The sequence below is a fragment of the Oncorhynchus tshawytscha genome, linkage group LG20, assembly GCF_018296145.1.
Source record: "Oncorhynchus tshawytscha isolate Ot180627B linkage group LG20, Otsh_v2.0, whole genome shotgun sequence".
In the NCBI taxonomy this organism is placed as follows: Eukaryota; Metazoa; Chordata; class Actinopteri; order Salmoniformes; family Salmonidae; genus Oncorhynchus; species Oncorhynchus tshawytscha.
This window is the reverse complement of record NC_056448.1, coordinates 5,019,751-5,038,945: the sequence shown is the minus strand read 5'-3', so window position 1 is coordinate 5,038,945 and position 19,195 is coordinate 5,019,751. Positions and strand designations below refer to the sequence as shown.

The window sequence follows — 19,195 nt, the reverse complement described above, 5'->3', positions numbered from 1 at the left end:
TTGGAAAAATTACTTTTGTCATGCACAACGTAGATGTTCTATCTGACTTGCCAAAACTATCGTTTGTTAACAAGAAATTTGTGGAGTGGCTGAAAAACGAGTTTTAAATGACTCCAACCTAAGTGTCTGTAAACTTCCGACTTCAACTGTAAGTAGTACTTTAAAGTATTTTTACTTCAGTACTTTACACCACTGCTTTCAAAAACGGATGCAGACTTGTATTCAAGTCAAATCAAGACTAGCTCCTGAACATTACAGCTCTCGTAGGGTCATATCCTAACTTGGATTTACATGGAGTTTTCACTTTTTCATGCATTGATTAAAATCAAAGACTAAGTTCAGATGAATCTCTTACTGATGTGAGAGTCATTTTCTTAACTAACCTCGGAGTAGTTGCGATGGGCCTTGTCCAGGATCTTGACAATGACGTCCATCTGGTGAATCTCTCCATAGTCCCCAAGCTCCTTCCTCACGCCACAGAAGATCTTAGTGAACGTTCCCTGACCCAGACTTTCTTTCTGTAACACACAGGGAACACAATCAATTCCCTGGTGCTTAAGTGGCAGGTCTGTTACTACCCCCAACCTACCCAATTATCGCCTCTTCAGATGTATTTTTTGTACGTGTGTGTGTGTGTTTGTACAGAACCCAGTGGCCTCTGCTCTCAACCTAATTGACCAGAGCGATTCATTTTTAGTAATGAGTGAGGAGGAATACGGATAGGTAGAAAAAGAGTGTTTGAGAGAGGTATCTTACGATGACAAGGTCCTCTTTGCGTATCTTGTGGAACACCATCTGGCTAATGTGTCTGTGGAGGGAGGGGGAGAGCGGTACCTCAGCACCCTGGTTACCCCTGCAGACCAACAGGTTAGACTTGTCTGCAGAAAGATGGGACAGAGATGAAGATGTAGAGTTAGGGGTATATAAAGAGATTGTCTTCGTCTCCCCCGTAACTCCTTAAGTAACCTGTGAATATAGGGTAGAACGCAACTAGTGGGGTACATACATTTTGTTATTGTATGTGAGTCAAGACCGGGAGGGGGACAAGAGGTCCGAGACCGAGCCAAGACCAGAAAAATGCAAGTCCAATTCAAGACTAAATGTCACCAGTCACATTTTGACTTAATGGGTGGGACCATTTTTACAAAAACGTCTGGAAACAGGTCACTGCGCAACAGCGAACAGTAGTTTTCCCACAGCCTATCTAGCTTTTGTTGTTGGCTAGTTTGCAGCGGTTGCAGCAGGTATCAAAGACGATGTTGTTGCTAATTTGTTAGCTTCTTCCTTTCAAGAATAACTTTGAACAAGAAGTTTCAAATGATCATCATCTGGTGAGCGGAACTGTGTTTTGTGTTGCAGCGCTTGCTGTTAGCCATCTCTCTGAAAATAACTTTGTGCGTTAACCATTGTTGCATTCAAAGTGGAAACGACAGCATTTTAGCTACATGAAATCTTATTAGAATCGGTTCATATAAATCGCACTTTGGAAAGTATTCAGTATCAGGGTCGGTGAACCTTCTCCCCAGTCCGAGATCCTGAGTGCTCTGGAGCAGGTTTTCATCTCTCTGTACTTTGCTGCATTCATCCTTTCCTCGATCCGTGTGTCACGTCTCCTTTTGAAGGATAGTGCATTATTTGTTTATTAAACTCCTGTGAGAATATAGATCGAGAGTCAAGTGTGGCTGGAGAGCGAGCCCAAACGTTTACCCAAATTGCTAACATTGGTCAATGAAATCAAGTAGGACAGTTTATGTTATTGTTATAAACACAAAACCACAGCTATGACCCATTGCTGCTCCTTATCCCCGGACCTCTCACCTTTAGCCTTTGGCGGGCAGCACTTGGTGAACTTGAAGATGTATCCGTCAGAGCGCAGCGCCTCCTTCTGGTAGCAGTGGAGCAGCTCCCTTAGAGAGCTGAAGCTCTTCTTAGCCCCAGAGAGGACGTACTCTCCCTGGTCTGTCTTCACTATCTGGCAGTGCTTAAACTCCACCAGGCTGTCACTCTGCTTCAGAGAAGAGAGGGGGAACAGGTTAAAGACATATACACACAGAGACAGACATACACTTTTGACAGTAAGGTTCTAAAATGTACACATGAGGGGAAAGGCTAACATAAGTCTGTTCTGGACTAAACATGAATAGTTCTAGTTTTAAAGTTAGAGCAGTGGGTCAGGGGACTCTGGGGCCACAGCACCAGTATCATGCATTGTACTCACCCCCACTACAAAGGTCAGGAAGTATTTGTTGTAGTCCTTAGGGCTGCTGCGGAGGATGTACAGACCCTTATGATTCCCAGACCGTCGCAGCTTACTGGTCGCAAACTCCATCCTGAGGACAGAGATGGAGAGGACAGATGGGTTCAGTCATGGTCGAGTGTGAGCGTGAGCGTACGCACACACACTTGACTTACGAAACCGGGCCGTGACAGTAGCTCTGAATGGCCTCCAGCAGCTTAGGGGGCGCCGTCTCTTTACACAGGTAGTGGTGGGAGTCTGCTATGAGCCGGTAGTAGCCATCCACCAAGGACACAAAGGACAGAGCCTCCGACAGGGAACGGAACTCCAGCTCCTGTGTAGTAGGGGAGAGAGAGAGCGAGAGAGAGCGCGAGAGAGCGAGAGAGCGAGAGAGAGCGAGAGAGAGCGAGAGAGAGCGAGAGAGAGCGAGAGAGAGCGAGAGAGAGCGAGAGAGAGCGAGAGAGAGCGAGAGAGAGCGAGAGAGAGCGAGAGAGAGCGAGAGAGAGCGAGAGAGAGCGAGAGAGCGAGAGAGCGAGAGAGAGCGAGAGAGAGCGAGAGAGAGCGAGAGAGAGCGAGAGAGAGCGAGAGAGAGAGAGAGCGAGAGAGAGAGAGAGCGAGAGAGAGCGAGAGAGAGAGAGAGAGCGAGAGAGAGCGAGAGAGAGCGAGAGAGAGCGAGAGAGAGCGAGAGAGCGAGAGAGCGAGAGAGCGAGAGAGCGAGAGAGCGAGAGAGAGAGCGAGAGAGAGCGAGAGAGAGAGAGCGAGAGAGAGAGAGAGCGAGAGAGAGCGAGAGAGAGAGAGCGAGAGAGAGAGAGCGAGAGAGCGAGAGAGAGAGCGAGAGAGAGAGAGAGAGCGAGAGAGAGAGAGCGAGAGAGAGAGAGCGAGAGAGAGAGCGAGAGAGAGAGAGAGAGAGAGAGAGAGAGCGAGAGAGAGAGAGAGCGAGAGAGAGAGAGAGAGAGAGAGCGAGAGAGAGAGCGAGAGAGAGAGCGAGAGAGAGAGCGAGAGAGCGAGAGAGCGAGAGAGCGAGCGAGCGAGAGAGCGAGAGAGAGAGAGAGAGCGAGAGAGCGAGAGAGCGAGAGAGAGAGCGAGAGAGCGAGCGAGAGAGTTTAAAGAAGATGGAGGAAAAGAGAGGGTTGGGTCAGTACTCTGACATGCTTTTCTAACGGAAAAGGCCTCGTTGTTCCTTTGAGCCAGATATGAACCAGCAACCTGACAAGGCCGACGTAATTAATCCGGTCAACACTAGGGCTGTTTGTGGTAACCGTATTTACCACCACACTGGGTAGCTGCAGGAACAGGCTTGGAGAGCCCGTGGCATACAGCGTTTGGGCGAAATATCAACTGTCCCGCAACGTGAGGCTTCATGCTCCTCGAACAGTGGTAGATGTGAGGAGTGAAATAACTGGAGTAGCCTACCCAGCATGACTGAAAAAAATACAAATAAACATTTTTTTTTTAAACTGTGGAAAAGCAGCCTCCATTCAGTCTGTCTCAGTATGTGTAGACCATGTATCTGATGCTGTCTGGACAAAAGGAGTATGGCATGTCATACTTTTTTCTGTCCAGACAGCTTCTGACACATGGGCTACATATAGTAAGAGAGGGGCTCTGTTTCGCTCGCTAGTTTCAGCAGAGAGGAAGAGGCGAAGCGAGAGGGTTCCCTCTTGCAAAAATCTTCCCCGAATAAGCCCAATGCGTTTCTATGGGCATACTGTAATATGCACACCTAAGATTGCCTGCACTCCTGCCTTTGGGACAACGACTAACATTGCTAGGGTGGAGACATGCGTATTTCATCATTATATACAGATCTCTGGTTTCAGCCACTTTCGAATTAGAAAGGAAAGTTGGTGGGTGCATAGTGCACTGTTCAGATGCTGACTTCCCCTAAAGTAAATTGACGTTTTGCCAAAATTCTATAATTACTCCTGTCTAAATGAAATCATTCCAAATACTTTATCAGAGAGCTTGACTTAGCCACAGAGGATCATAATCTTCTTTGAAACAAAATAGCTGTGGGTTGTTTTAAAATCACAAGCTCATAGGCCTATGCCTATTTGGGAAGCCCGCAATTTGGGCAGTGCGTATGGCAATAGGCCTAGCTGATTATTGTTTGCGGCTGCCAGTGAAAAGCATCTAAAATGTGTTTAGATAATGTGTCTTGAGTATTAAAAAAAATAATGGAGACAAGGGGAGGGGGGGTGTGTGGCAAATATATGGCCTTCCCTCTCCAGAATGCAAGCACTGCTCTCCAGAATGTGCTTCTCCCGCCTATTCTTGGTTTCATTGTTTCATTGTGTGAATTCTTTTCCCTTTGATTGTTTATTCAAGGCTGTTGGGTTGGCGGTTTCATTATCGCAATAATTTATCGATATTAAATAAAAAGATGATTGTTTGAAGAAATGACGTCTCGCTCAGTACTGAATTTCCAAGACACCCGTAGGCCTAGTAAATTTCTCCGTTCATCCCCGTCATTTGGTTACATTCATTTATGTTAGTGTATGTACTACAGTAATTTACCGTTCTCATTCCCAGAGAGGAAACGTTGAATGCAGAGTTCACCACCTGCTACACTTGTGAGAAACAAGTTTTGGTTAATTTCATTACCATCATTTTAGGTGTTTTGTCAATTTTTTTCATTGCCTTTTGTTTGTAGCACTCCATGTGAGCAATGAGCGTGTGGTTTCAAAGAACAGAGCGCAACTTTTTTTGGATACTTTCTCAAACGCATCAATAGCCTATAGTTGCACTATGCAACCCATATACGTTCTGATTTGTAAGACATTCTAAGACTTGCATCATTCACAACTAAAGTCGATAGCCTATAGGACCGGTTTCAAATGATCACATTTATGCTCAACATAGCCGCTTCGGAATGGGAAAAATATCCTTCACATTTTATCTCGCCAACCTCAATTATATTCTTCTTACTACACAATCATAGATTTGGCACGGGACATAAGCATATCATGTCTGCTAAATGAACAAGCCTCCAGCCTATGGCGCATAGCCAGATAACATACAGTAGGCCAACTCATATTCTGTTCTTCTGAAACAGATTTTCTTTACATTATGTTTCTTTAGACCTGCCTAAAATAATGCATTTATTGTGATGGTATAGATTACATTGATTTATTAGAACGTTTTAAATATGTAAAAGTTCCAAGTGCGCAGATGAGCAGCTTGTATGCATGGCGGCCTGGAGATGCTGAATGTGTTTGTTAATTAACGGTAAATTACCGTAAGATGATAACTGGCTGACAAAATGTAATGACCGCCACAGTCCTAGTCAACACCCACAAGGCTGTGTGGCTCAACGGTATTCCAGGGCACATTCTCAGAGAATGCGCAGAACAGCTGGAAGGGATATTCATGGTAATTTTCAACCTCTCCTTGTTCCAGTCTGTAATCCCCATGTTTCAAGATGACCACCATCATTCCTGGTCCCAAGAACTCTTAAGGCTTCATGCCACAATGACTACCATCCTGCAGAACTCACATCTGTAATCATGAAGTGCTTAAAGAGGCTGATTATGGCACACATCAACACCCTCATCCCAGACACCCTAGACCCACTCCAATTTGCACCCCCCCCCAACGGATCAATAGACGACACAATCACAATTGCACTTCACACGGCCCTAACCCACCTAAAAAAGAGGTACACCTATGTGAGAATGCTGTTCATTGACTACAGCTCAGCGATGAACATTATTGTCCCTTCCAAGCTCGTCACCAAGCTTAGGACACCGGAACACCTCCCTCTGCAACTGGATCCTGGACTTCCTGAAGGGCAGATCCCAGGTGGTGAGGGTAGGCAACGTCACCTCCGCCACGCTGACCCAAGAAACTCTTCCACACATACAAGGTGTACAAGTGGCTGTAGGGTAATAAACAGCAAGAAACGTCCTCACTGTCAACTGCGTTTATTTTCAGCAAACTTAACATGTGTAAATATGTGTGTGAACATAACAAGATTCAACAACTGAGACAAACTGATCAAGTTCCATAGACATGTGACTAAGAGAGATGGAACAATGTGTCCCTGAACAAAGGGGGGGTGGTCAAAACCAAAAGTAACAGTCATTGCAGCTGGTGGCCACACCAGATACTAAGTACTGCAGTGCATCTCCTCCTCATGGACTGCACCAGATTTGCCAGTTCTTGCTGTGAGATGTTACCCCACTCTTCCACCAAGGAATGGCCCTAGCCCTCACCCTCTGATCTAACAGGTCCCAGAGGTGTTCAATGGGATTGAGATCTGGGCTCTTCGCTGGCCATGGCAGAACACTGACATTCCTGTCTTGCAGGAAATCACGCACAGAACGAGCAGTATGGCTGGTGGCATTGTCATGCTGCAGGGTCATGTCAGGAGGAGCCTGCAGGAAGGGTACCACATGAGGGAGGAGGATGTCTTCCCTGTAATGCACAGCGTTGAGATTTCCTGCAATGACAACAAGCTCAGTCCGGTGATGCTGTGACACGCCGCCCCAGACCATGACGAACCATCCACCTCCAAATAGATCCTGCTCCAGAGTACAGGCCTCGGTGTAACGCTCATTCCTTCAACGATAAATGCGAATCCGACCATCACCCCTGGTGAGACAAGACAGTGACTCATCAGTGAAGAGCACTTTTTGCCAGTCCTGTCTGGTCCAGCGACGGTGGATTTGTGCCCGTAGGCGACGTTGTTGCCGGTGATGTAAGGCAGGTCCTCCTCACCTGACAACAGGCCTACAAGCCCTCAGTCGAGCCTCTCTCAGCCTATTGTGGACAGTCTGAACACTGATGGAAGGATTGTGCATTCCTGGTGTAACTCGGGCAGTTGTTGTTGCCATCCTGTACCTGACCAGCAGGTGTGATGTTCGGATGTACCGATCCTGTGCAGGTGTTGTTACACGTGGTCTGCCACTGCGAGGACGATCAGCTGTCCTGTCTCTCTGTAGCGCTGTCTTAGGCATCTCACAGTACGGGCATAGCACTTTATTGCCCTGGCCACATCTGCAGTCCTCATGCCACCTTGCAGCATGCCTAAGGCACATTCACGCAGATGAGCAGGGACCCTGGGCATCTTTCTCTTTAGTGTCCTAAGTTTTCATAACTGTGACCTTAATTGCCTACTGTCTATAAGCTGTTAGTGTCTTAACGACCATTACCACAGGTGCATGTTCATTAATTGTTCATAACAAGCATGGGAAACAGTGTTTAAACCCTTTACAATGAAGATCTGTGAAGTTATTTGGATTTTTACAAATAATCTTTTAAGGACAGGGTCCTGAAACAGGGACATTTCTTTTTTTGCTGAGTTTATAAACTGAGTGCACAAATCTTTCCATGACATAGACCGACCAGATAAATTCAGGTGAAAGCTATGATCTATTATTAATGTCACTTGTTAAATCCACTTCAAATCAGTGTAGATGAAAGGGAGGGGACAGATTCGAGAAGGATTTTTAAGCCTTGAGTTAACTGAAACATGGATTGTGTATTAGTGCCATTCAGATGGTGAATGGAAAAGACAAAAGATTAAAGTGCCTTTGAACGGGGTAGGGTAGGTGCCAGGCACACCAGTTTGTGTCAAGAACTGCAACACTGCTGGGTTTTTCCACATACAACAGTTTCCCGTGTGCATCAAGAATGACAACTGTGGGAATCATTTGAGTCAACACGGGCCATCATCCCTGTGGAATGCTTTCGACACCTTGTAGAGTCTATGCCCCAACGAATTGAGGATGTTCTGAGGGCAAAAGGGGGGGGTTTCAACTCAATATTAGGAAGGTGTTCAATATGTTCATCTTGTCCCTCTATGAGTTAGGTTAGCAGGGTGGTCGTACCAGAGTCTGATGGTCCTGTCTGTTGATGGTGACGATACGACTCTCGATAGCACCGCCCTTGTTGGCCTGCTTAATGCTGATGTCTATAACCTCGGGGAAATCACAGTACGTCTGGAAACCCTGAGAGACACCGGTAGAGAGAGATAGTGAGCGAGAAAGAGAAGTCACATACAGTAGTAGCAATCCTGAATGCACAACATTCAAACGCCCTTCCGCTTACTCTCTTTGAAACTATGAAATGATTGCATGAGACAATTGAAACACATAACTAATCATAGCCATTTTGTGGTCGTTTCAGCACGGCATATGCCGTTTCCAAGAAGAGAAGAATAGAAAGAAAGGACAATAAGAGGACAAGAAACAAGAAGAGAAAGAGAAGAGAATGCTACTTCTCCCTACCTTTTCTATCTCCATATCCTTCCCCTGGGACCACTGAATTCCATTGTTACCCGTGACGACGATGGTGACCTCTCCAGCCGAGGGCTCTGTGACCCGGAAGCACTCGGAGTAGAGGGCTGGCTGCAGCATCTCCAGATTTGCCAGGTATTTGAGCTTGAGATCGCGAGCGGTGGCATTACACTGGCAGAACTGCTGGATGAACTTCTTGAAGCGATGGCGGATCCTCTTCCGGGTCACAAAGTGGTACTCCTGGATACGGGCACGTATGTCCTTGGGCAGGAATGACTTATAGCTGTGGGGGGGGCAAATGGGATTGGTTTAGTTACAATTGGGTGCATTAAATACTAGTATCAATAGCAGCCAAGAGATTAATTATGTGATACAATATCACGTTTCAAGGACATTTTTCAAAATGTGAAAATTAGCAACTAACAGAAAATAATATATATTTTAAATACATGGGCTGGGTTGGATTGGAGGGAGGTGTGGTGTGATGGAGTGAGAAAAGGAGGCCCGGGTGAGTACAGACACCGTGTCTCATGAAATATTTAATGACATGGGTTTATTATGTTCTGTAAAGGATGTCATGAACACGGTTTCAATACTGATGATCTCACACACACTAAGAGTTAATATGTTAATTGATTTGCATGACCAGTGCCTTCAGAAAATATTCATACTTTCCTTATTCCACATTATGTTATGTTAAAGCCTGAATTCGAAATTGATTTAATTTATTTTTATCTTACCCATCTACACACAATACCCCATTACAACAAAGTGAAAACATGTTTTTAGAAGTATTTTCATATCTTTTGAAAATGAAACACAGAACTCTCACATTTTCATAAATATTCACACCCCTGAGTCAATGTTAGAATCACCTTTGGCAGTGATTACAGCTGAGTCTTTCTGGGTAAGTCTCTAAGCGCTTTGCACACCTGGATTGTACAATATTTGCCCACTATTATTTTTTTTAATGCTTCAAGCTTTGTCAAGTTGGTTGTTGATCATTGCTTGACAGTCTTGCCATAGATTTAAGTCAAAACTGGTAACTAGGCCACTCAGGAGGTAATCTTGCTAAGCAACTCCAGTGTATATTTGGCCTTGTGTTTTAGGTTACTGTCCTGCTGAAAGGACAGTTAATTTATCTCCTAATTTCTGTTGGAAAGCAGACAACCAGGTTTTCCTCTAGGATTTTGCCTGCGCCTAGCTCTACTCCATTTATTTTTCATCAACAAAAAATCCCAATCCTTACCGATGAAAAGCATACCCATAACATGATGCAGCCACCATCATGCTTGAAAATATGAAGAGTGGTACTCAGTGATGTGTTGTTGGATTTGCCCAAAACATAATGCTTTTTATTTAGGACATAAATTTGGTTAAAAAAGCGATCCATTTCAGCTTTTCATATGTAATTCATTTGAAAATTAATAGAAAAATCTAAAAACATAATTCCGCTGGGTCATGTGCTGAATGCATGGACAGCACAGTTAAGTCTTCTAAAAAAGTGACATTTGGAAAAATAGCTGCACCTCTCGAGTTTTTTTGACAAAGTGTCACAGAAACTGCAGAATATGCTCTTTCAGATACTACGTAGAAATCAAAATGTTTTACCTGCATGTGACCGAAGAAGGATTTGATAAAGCAATGCTCCTTTCCCTGCATCTGTCAATTACAAGATGCGCCCATCTCTTCATGTACAATTTGAGTACCGATAGGCCTAATATTGTCACTCATCAGATTATTGTCAATTTAATCTGGTCTATAGGCTAACTCTTATAACGTGTGAAATTAGTTTTGGTATAGTTTAGGTGTAGTTTCGATGGGCCGGCTGTGTAGGCTGACTGGGTTTAGGTGTAGTTTCGATGGGCCGGCTGTGCAGGCTGACTGGGTTTAGGTGTAGTTTCGATGGGCCGGCTGTGTAGGCTGACTGGCATCGTATGTTTTCCGCTCATCAACTTGGATAGAGTCAAGGATATGTTTTGCGTTACTCTAAAGGCCCACTGCAACACACAGCATGTTTTCATTTCCTGTACAATACATTTGATTAGTAATAGAGTCCTAGTAAATCAAACAGTACCATAACAGCTTATTTTTACAAAGTAAAACGTAAATGAGAATGTATCAACCTGCAAGGTGCGTGGTCAAATTATTAACATAAGCCAACACTGATAAATAGGCATAACAAACTCATCAATTACACCACTATTGTTCTGAATTAAATCAACCTCCTCATCCTCATCATTCAGTTAGGCCTCATTTAAATTTGATTGTGAAGTAACTTGCATAATTATTGCCCATTCATTCATTTGTCATTCATTCAGTGAGAGAGAGACGCATTAGCGCCTGGCTAGGTACCAACGTCCTACAGCACACTGTCTTGGCGGAATGAATTGGGAATAAGTGTAAGAAAACAATTACGGGTAAATTAAATGGGTAAAAAGGCTCTATATACTTTTCTGTTTGTGATTTCAAAATTCTCACCAGTGAGCAGTGTAAAACACAAACATTTAGGAAAAGTCAGGCGAGGAACAGGACATGGTGTTTTCTTTGGGGGGGGGTTCTTTTAATATACAGTACAAAATCAAACGTCAGTGGCCGTTGGCCTATGGCGGTTCTAGCCTAAGAGAATAAAATGCAAATGTTTGAAATTAGCATTTATATTGTTTAGGAACAAAACTCAAAATATCATTTCGGATCCGGTTGGTATTTCACCTATTTTCACACAGGTCTGAGGTATGTGGCCACCGGGCGAGATCCAACCTGGGATCCAAGGGGTTAACTACAAAATGTTGGTCGGATCTCAGGTAATTGGGTAGATCCGAAGACCTCTAGAAGAGAGGGAGCGCCGTCATTATACCATTTGTCATATGCCAAAACGTACAAGTTATATTTAACCCTAACAGTGAAGTGTTCACCCAGTACATTCCTCTCTTACAGCAACACCTCAGGGGAAGAGATGCAGGGGAGAGGGGTGCAACTGAATAAGCCAATTGGAAGCTAGGGATGATTAGGTGGCCAGGAAGCAAATACAAATGTTGGGTTAACATCCCTATATCTTTAGTGACCACAGCGGAGGCTATGCAATCCACCTGGTTTGACCGTTGTGAACGCCACTTTGTTTACCAAACGATTCCTAATACATTTTTCTTTGCTTTGAGGTTCAATATGCTCCATCTTCCTCCAGTGTACTCGCCTGGTGTCGTTGAAGATGTCCACAGGAGCCTGGCTGCTCTCCTTAGCCATCCTCATCATATCCAACACAGCCATGCCAAGACACTCCTCCTGGGCCTCATGGTTTACTGGGATACTGACCCAGCCATCCACAAAGTCACTACGCCACTGAGGGAGGGAGGGAGGTACAAGCCAGAAAGGAAGAAGTGGCAGAGGAAGTAAATAGACAGGGTACAGGTGGCATAAGGTGAAAACAGAAAAGGGAAAAAGGGGAGAAGAGAAAGAAAAAAAAAGGGGGAGAGGGATAATGTTAACATGATATGAGAGACGAGAAACGGCAGACAGACCATCTGATTAGGCACAAAGCAGTTGTTCAAGCGTCAAATCTGTAGTTATACAGCCCTATCAGTGTCATGCCTCTCTGTCCCCATGGGCCCTCACGGTTATTAAAACCCTGGCCAGTACAGTTTCACTTTCTAAATTCTCCGTGGATAACATCAACTAAAACCACGACAGACACCGGCCTCGACTAGATAACTAATGCACTAACCAGACAGAACATCTTGAGGAACATTACCCAACTTTCAAAGATACGTGGAAACCAGGTACCTCAGTTCTCAGAATGTGTACTAAAGAGTCAACACCCCTTTCCTTACAGCAACCCAGGGCCTAACTTGTCCTAAACTACTGTCGGAAAGTGACTAATTGACTTGAGCATGTTTTAGTTTGTTTATAATCATATAAGCATCCTAGCAATAGTGAATAACATGTTATGGGTTTGATAGATGCCCCTGTGAGACAGGAGTCAAATGGTAGAGATAATAGATTGCGAACACCTGCCCTGTGACACTGTCTTATAGCTTAACTGTGTTATATTATATTCACTCATTATGATTTGCATCATGGTATCCATGAATATATTGCTTTTTCTCAAATAGCCCTCTGTGTATGAGAGGATAATTAAGGATGGACTGCGGTAAGGTGCAAGAATGTATACTCCTTACTGATAAGAAGACCGGGAGACGCGTGGAAGAGTACCAAAGGTTCTGGACTCGGGCTGGGATGATAACACCACCTGCCTAACCAGAGATTCATTGTACCTCCTAAACTCAGGAGGGGGAGGGCTTGTCCGGGAAAACAGAGGTGTTAAATATATGTTCTGAGATTCTGTAACTTGTCTTTTGCAGCTGTATGACCCAGTGTGGTTTAATTAAATGTAGCTTTCTTTGGAGTCCGACAGGAATTTGTCCCAGAACCTTAGAACCTAACAATTGGCGTTGTCGGTAGGATTCACCACGATTTACAGTTGGACTAATGAGTCAGAATCAGTGGAACAGGAGACGGCACACAACAACGAGGTAGGCAAAGTTCCTAGAACCATTCCACTCATTCTGACATCTTGGGGGGGCGGAATATGAATTTTGGGAAATGGACTTCGAAAGCCTGGATTTATTCATTAGTCCCACTGTCTTGACGTGGATGATTGTCTTTTTTTTTTAGGTTTGTGGCCTAGATGACTATTTTCATTTGAGCGTCCCCTACTGGATCACTATGTCATTTGAAGTCTGAGGCTTAGATCAGGGGTTCCCAAACTTTTTCACTCGGGGCCCCGCTTCCAGCATTGGGGAACACCCCCTCCCCGCAAGCCACATCTATTTCTATTGAGACAAGCTCTGTTCATGATACACAACTGTTCACACCCTTCTTGTTGGTGGAGAGAATTTAGCATGTTTAAAGCTCATTTCCTGCAATTCTACACATTTTGTCATGGGGGGTAAAGAGTGTTTTACAGTTTTAAAGCAAATTTTATTCAAATCAAATCAAATCAAATTTTATTTGTCACATACACATGGTTAGCAGATGTTAATGCGAGTGTAGCGAAATGCTTGTGCTTCTAGTTCCGACAATGCAGTAATAACGAGCAAGTAATCTAACTAACAATTCCAAAAAAAACTACTGTCATACACAGTGTAAGGGCAGGGTCGAGACCCAGGGTCTCGAGCTTGATGACGAGCTTGGAGGGTACTATGGTGTTGAATGCCGAGCTGTAGTCGATGAACAGCATTCTCATATAGGTATTCCTCTTGTCCAGATGGGTTAGGGCAGTGTGCAGTGTGGTTGAGATTGCATCGTCTGTGGACCTATTTGGGCGGTAAGCAAATTGGAGTGGGTCTAGGGTGTCAGGTAGGGTGGAGGTGATATGGTCCTTGACTAGTCTCTCAAAGCACTTCATGATGATGGATGTGAGTGCTACGGGGCGGTAGTCGTTTAGCTCAGTTACCTTAGCTTTCTTGGGAACAGGAACAATGGTGGCCCTCTTGAAGCATGTGGGAACAGCAGACTGGTATAGGGATTGATTGAATATGTCCGTAAACACACCGGCCAGCTGGTCTGCGCATGCTCTGAGGGCGCGGCTGGGGATGCCGTCTGGGCCTGCAGCCTTGCGAGGGTTAACACGTTTAAATGTCTTACTCACTTCGGCTGCAGTGAAGGAGAGACCGCATGTTTTCGTTGCAGGCCGTGTCAGTGGCACTGTATTGTCCTCAAAGCGGGCAAAAGTTATTTAGTCTGCCTGGGAGCAAGACATCCTGGTCCGTGACTGGGCTGGGTTTCTTCCTGTAGTCCGTGATTGACTGTAGACCCTGCCACATGCCTCTTGTGTCTGAGCCGTTGAATTGAGATTCTACTTTGTCTCTGTACTGGCGCTTAGCTTGTTTGATAGCCTTGCGGAGGGAATAGCTGCACTGTTTGTATTCAGTCATGTTACCAGACACCTTGCCCTGATTAAAAGCAGTGGTTCGCGCCTTCAGTTTCACACGAATGCGGCCATCAATCCACGGTTTCTGGTTAGGGAATGTTTTAATCGTTGCTATGGGAACGACATCTTCAACGCACGTTCTAATGAACTCGCACACCGAATCAGCGTATTCGTCAATGTTGTTGTCTGACGCAATACGAAACATCTCCCAGTCCACGTGATGGAAGCAGTCTTGGAGTGTGGAGTCAGCTTGGTCAGACCAGCGTTGGACAGACCTCAGCGTGGGAGCCTCTTGTTTTAGTTTCTGTCTGTAGGCAGGGATCAACAAAATGGAGTCGTGGTCAGCTTTTCCGAAAGGGGGGCGGGGCAGGGCCTTATATGCGTCGCGGAAGTTAGAGTAACAATGATCCAAGGTCTTTCCACCCCTGGTTGCGCAATCGATATGCTGATAAAATTTAGGGAGTCTTGTTTTCAGATTAGCCTTGTTAAAACTCGCAAACTCAATATACACGCGTTTTGATGGCGTTGTTTTATCAACAGCAAGGTAGAACCGATAAATCTCATATTAAAGATATAGAGAGTCAGCTTGTGCAGGCGAGTAGTATGAGGCGACTAGAGAAACATTTTGAAATCAACAGAACCATGACCTCGAAGGCTCTGGAAAATACAAATCAAATCCAAAATAGTAGTCCTGGGCTGGAAACCATAGAGAGGTGAGCCCGGTTCGTACCAGCTGCCAAATATTGAGGAAATGCATTGCATAATGAAAGAAGTTATATAGGGTCAGGAATTCGTCAGCTTCATTAGAAAAGAGGGTTGAATTTTTGGTTTCCATGCGGGCGCTTATGATCCCGTTGTCTGCGCTCTCCTGCCTAGAGCAATTTTGGCACAACTCCTAGCACCTCATCAAAAACCCTGCTTGGTCTTACAGCCGCGAGGCATGTGATCCAACAACCTCACATGTAGTGGGGGAAGGATTCTTAACCACTGCAGGGAAGGTTCGGTTCAGACTAGATGTGAACAAAACCAGTAAATCTATTCAGGGTCCAAAAGAGCCATAGGATGGAAAAAACATATGGCACAAAAATGTGGCTCTGGCTGGCAATTTTGATGCTAGAGAAGGAATTTGTGACAGGTTTGAAACCCACTATTAAGTCCACCACGCTATGGCCAGCGGGGTGGATCAACACACCAGCTGGGAACAGATAGTGCAAGCTGCATTGAGAGCGGAATCAAATTCAGCTCACGGTGCAGCAGTGCGTGTTGTCGCTCCTACCCATATCCCAAGCACTGGTAATGGATTTGAGAGTAGGGAGAATAAAAGCACACTGATGCCGCACACTTAGCCATTGGGTGAGAATGTAGGGTGGTGCCTGGGCTCTCTGCGCCGACTCACTTTCTTTACTGACTAGTGAGCAGTAGCAAACTCATGAAAATGTCCAGAGCATAGGGATATTTGGCCTCTGTGAGGTCGCTCAAAATGGCTACATTTACGACGAGAAAAATCATTACGTTCAATGGAGTCAAGACCAATGTAACTACTACCCATGCAGTTTACAATAGGTCCAGTAACAATACCGGGCGTATTCTTTATTGTAGCTGGGGTAGAACCGATTTTGTGTTTGGATAATCTGTTGGCATGACCAAACACTCCTCACATGCTCAATCTTTATTCATTCTTATTCTGAAATAGTTTAACATTTGTCAGAATGGGGTAAATTAGCCTTCAACATTTTTGTTTTTGTGCGGTATCTGGCTCAAAAAAACACTAAGTTTTAATTTGGTGAACATTGGTATCTGGCTGATGTATTTTATAATTTGGGTACAAAACCTATTCATCTCAAAATAATACACAAGGAGTGTGAAGCAAATAGTGAATATCCAACAGAGATTGGTGATAGTACATACAGTAAAACTGGGGGGTTAGATTAAAACAATACCTTCCAGTAAGGTGAAAGTAATTGGGGAGAGTGGCCTCCCTGTGAACAGAAGTTGTGTTTTGTGTAGTCAGTAATTAAAACCTTTTTGTTACTGATTGAGTATAGTGATTTAGTATAGTACCCATCTCTCCCTTTGAAGGCCGTTGACCTGGTAGAGCAGTTAGTTCAATTCTGCAGTTCTGAAAAGTATCAAATGTACCCGGATCTGGCCGTTAAGGGAGCTTCCAATTACACTGAACAAGAATATAAACGGAACATGAAAAGTGTTGATCCCATGTTTCATGAGCTGAAATAAGAGCTCAGAAATTTTCCATATGCACAAAAAGCATATTTCTCTCAAATTCTGTGTACAAAATTGTTTACATCCCTGTTAGTGAGTATTTCTCATTTGCCAAGATAACCCATCCACCTGACAGGTGTGGCATGTCCAGAAGTTGATAAAACAGAATGATCATTACACAGGTGTACCTTGTGCTGGGGGAAATAGAAGGTCACTCTAAAATGTGCAGTTGTGTCACACTTGATGTCTCAAGTTTTGAGGGAGTGTGCAATTGGCATGCTGACTGCAGGAATGTCCAGAGCAGTTGCCAGAGTATGTAAAGCTAATTTCTTTACTATAAGCCACCTCCAATGTAATTTCAGAGAATTTGGCAACTGGCGTCACAACCGCAGACCACATGCATGGCATTGTGTGGTCGAGCGGTTTGCTGATGTCAACGTTTTGAACAGAGTGCCCCATGGTGGTAGTGGGGTTATGGTATGGGCAGGCATAAGCTATGGACAACAAACACAACTGCATTTTATCGATGGCAATTTAGAGATACCGTGCCAAGATCCTGAGGCCCATTGTGGTGCCATGCACCTCACACTGCATGACACAGGCCAAATTCAAAGGGTGTTGAGCGTTAGTAAATTTGTCAGTTATTCTGCGCTCTGGCACACTCAGACAAGAGTGCTCTGAAATCGGAGTAGATAGCCAGAGCAAATTTACCTGCTACGTCTATCAACAGTTGTTGTAGTCATGAACATTCTATTGAAATGGTTACATGCATAGTGGAGTCTTTTGTTTAGACATGTAGCTAGCTAAACAATGAACCATAATCTAAACTCATAATGTATGAATCTTCAGGTAGCTAACCAACAAGGTTCAATGTTAGCAAGCTAACAGATACAAATATTACTACACAGATCAAACACGTAACGTTAGCTAGGGAGCCAGCCAGCTAATGTTAGCTAGCTAGCTAACAGTACACTGACTTAAAAAGAAAATGACTGACAAAATTAAAAACATGTCATATCTGAAAAATGTAGCTAGCTAAACTATCTTACCCTTATACATGGATGGACGCTTCTCCCCCTCTGTCACAGATGCCATGTTTGCTCTTAGTTTGAAGATGTAATTCAGAGGCAGGTGTTTTATACAACAGCCTTCTGTGTGATCTCTTCTCGACTGTCTGCATGTTTGCAATCAAAACGGCAGAATGTTCTCCATCTCCTTAACTATCATACTCTAATTCCACAGATTTCAAAACTCTGTCCTCCAGAAAGTGGAGAGCAGCACTTATGCAGTTCTACTACATGATATCTTTCAGAAAAGCTGCGTTAGAAAGGATCACCTACACATTATAGGAAATAACGGTAAATGTACTACTGGTGATACAGTGGGGCAAAAAAGTATTTAGTCAGCCACCAATTGTGCAAGTTCTCCCACTTAAAAAGACGAGAGGCCTGTAATTTTCATCATAGGTACACTTCAACTATGACAGACAAAATGAGAGAAAAAAATCCAGAAAATCACATTGTAGGATTTTTTATGAATTTATTTGCAAATTATGGTGGAAAATAAGTATTTGGTCACCTACAAACAAGCAATATTTCTGGCTCTCACAGACCTGACTTCTTCTTTAAGAGGCCTCTTAAAGAAGTAGTTACAGGTCTGTGAGAGCCAGAAATCTTGCTTGTTTGTAGGTGACCAAATACTTATTTTCCACCATAATTTGCAAATAAATTCATTAAAAATCCTACAATGTGATTTTCTAGAAAATGATGTCATGGCTTTAGAAGCTTCTGATAGCTAATTGACATTATTTAAGTCAATTTGAGGTGTACCTGTGGATGTATTTCAAGGTCTACCTTCAAACTCAGTGTGGCTTTTCTTGACATCATGGGAAAATCAAAAGAACTCAGCCAAGACCTCAGGAAAAAAATTGTAGCCATCCACAAGTCTGGTTCATTCTTGGGAGCAATTTCCAAACGCCTGAAGGTACCACGTTCATCTGTACAAACAATAGTACTCAAGTATAAACGTCATGGTACCACGCAGCCACCATACCGCTCAGGAAGGAGACGTGTTCTGTCTCCTAGAGATGAACGTACATTGCTGCGAAAAGTGCAAATCAATCCAAGAACAACAGCAAAGGACCCTGTGAAGATGCTGGAGGAAACAGGTACAAAAGTATCTATAGCCACAGTAAAATGTGTCCTACATCGACATAACCTGAAAGGCCGCTCAGCAAGGAAGAAGACATTGCTCCAAAACCGTCATAAAAAAGCCAGACTGCGGTTTACAACTGCACATGGGGACAAAGTTTGTACTTTTTGGAGAAATGTCCTCTGGTCCGATGAAACAAAAATAGAACTGTTTGGCCATAATGACAATCATTATGTTTGGAGGAAAAAGGGGGAGGCTTGCAAGCTGAAGAACACCATACCAACCGTGAAGCACTGCTGCAGGAGGGACTTGCACGCTTCACATAATAGATGGCATCATGAGGGAGGAAAATGATGTGGATATATTGAAGCAACATCAAGACATCAGTCAGGAAGTTAAAGCTTGGTCACAAATTGTCTT

At 44.0% G+C, this 19,195-nt stretch overlaps 1 protein-coding gene across 2 annotated transcripts in view; it reads right to left on the bottom strand.

Moving 5' to 3' along the window:
• The window catches only part of LOC112219669 (tyrosine-protein kinase JAK2-like), a 93,320-nt gene that overhangs the window by 28,844 nt on the left and 45,281 nt on the right, over nt 1-19,195 (bottom strand). Inside the window, exons 5-12 of one of the 2 annotated variants that reach the window (XM_042302091.1) lie at nt 11,669-11,814; nt 8,467-8,758; nt 8,068-8,187; nt 2,413-2,570; nt 2,219-2,330; nt 1,819-2,008; nt 757-878; nt 384-518 (exon numbers count right to left, since the gene is read on the bottom strand). In XM_042302091.1, the coding sequence (XP_042158025.1) occupies nt 384-518; nt 757-878; nt 1,819-2,008; nt 2,219-2,330; nt 2,413-2,570; nt 8,068-8,187; nt 8,467-8,758; nt 11,669-11,814 (1,275 nt within the window). The remainder of the gene's footprint in view (nt 1-383; nt 519-756; nt 879-1,818; nt 2,009-2,218; nt 2,331-2,412; nt 2,571-8,067; nt 8,188-8,466; nt 8,759-11,668; nt 11,815-19,195) is intronic. The other variant, XM_024381132.2, reaches the window with a different exon arrangement.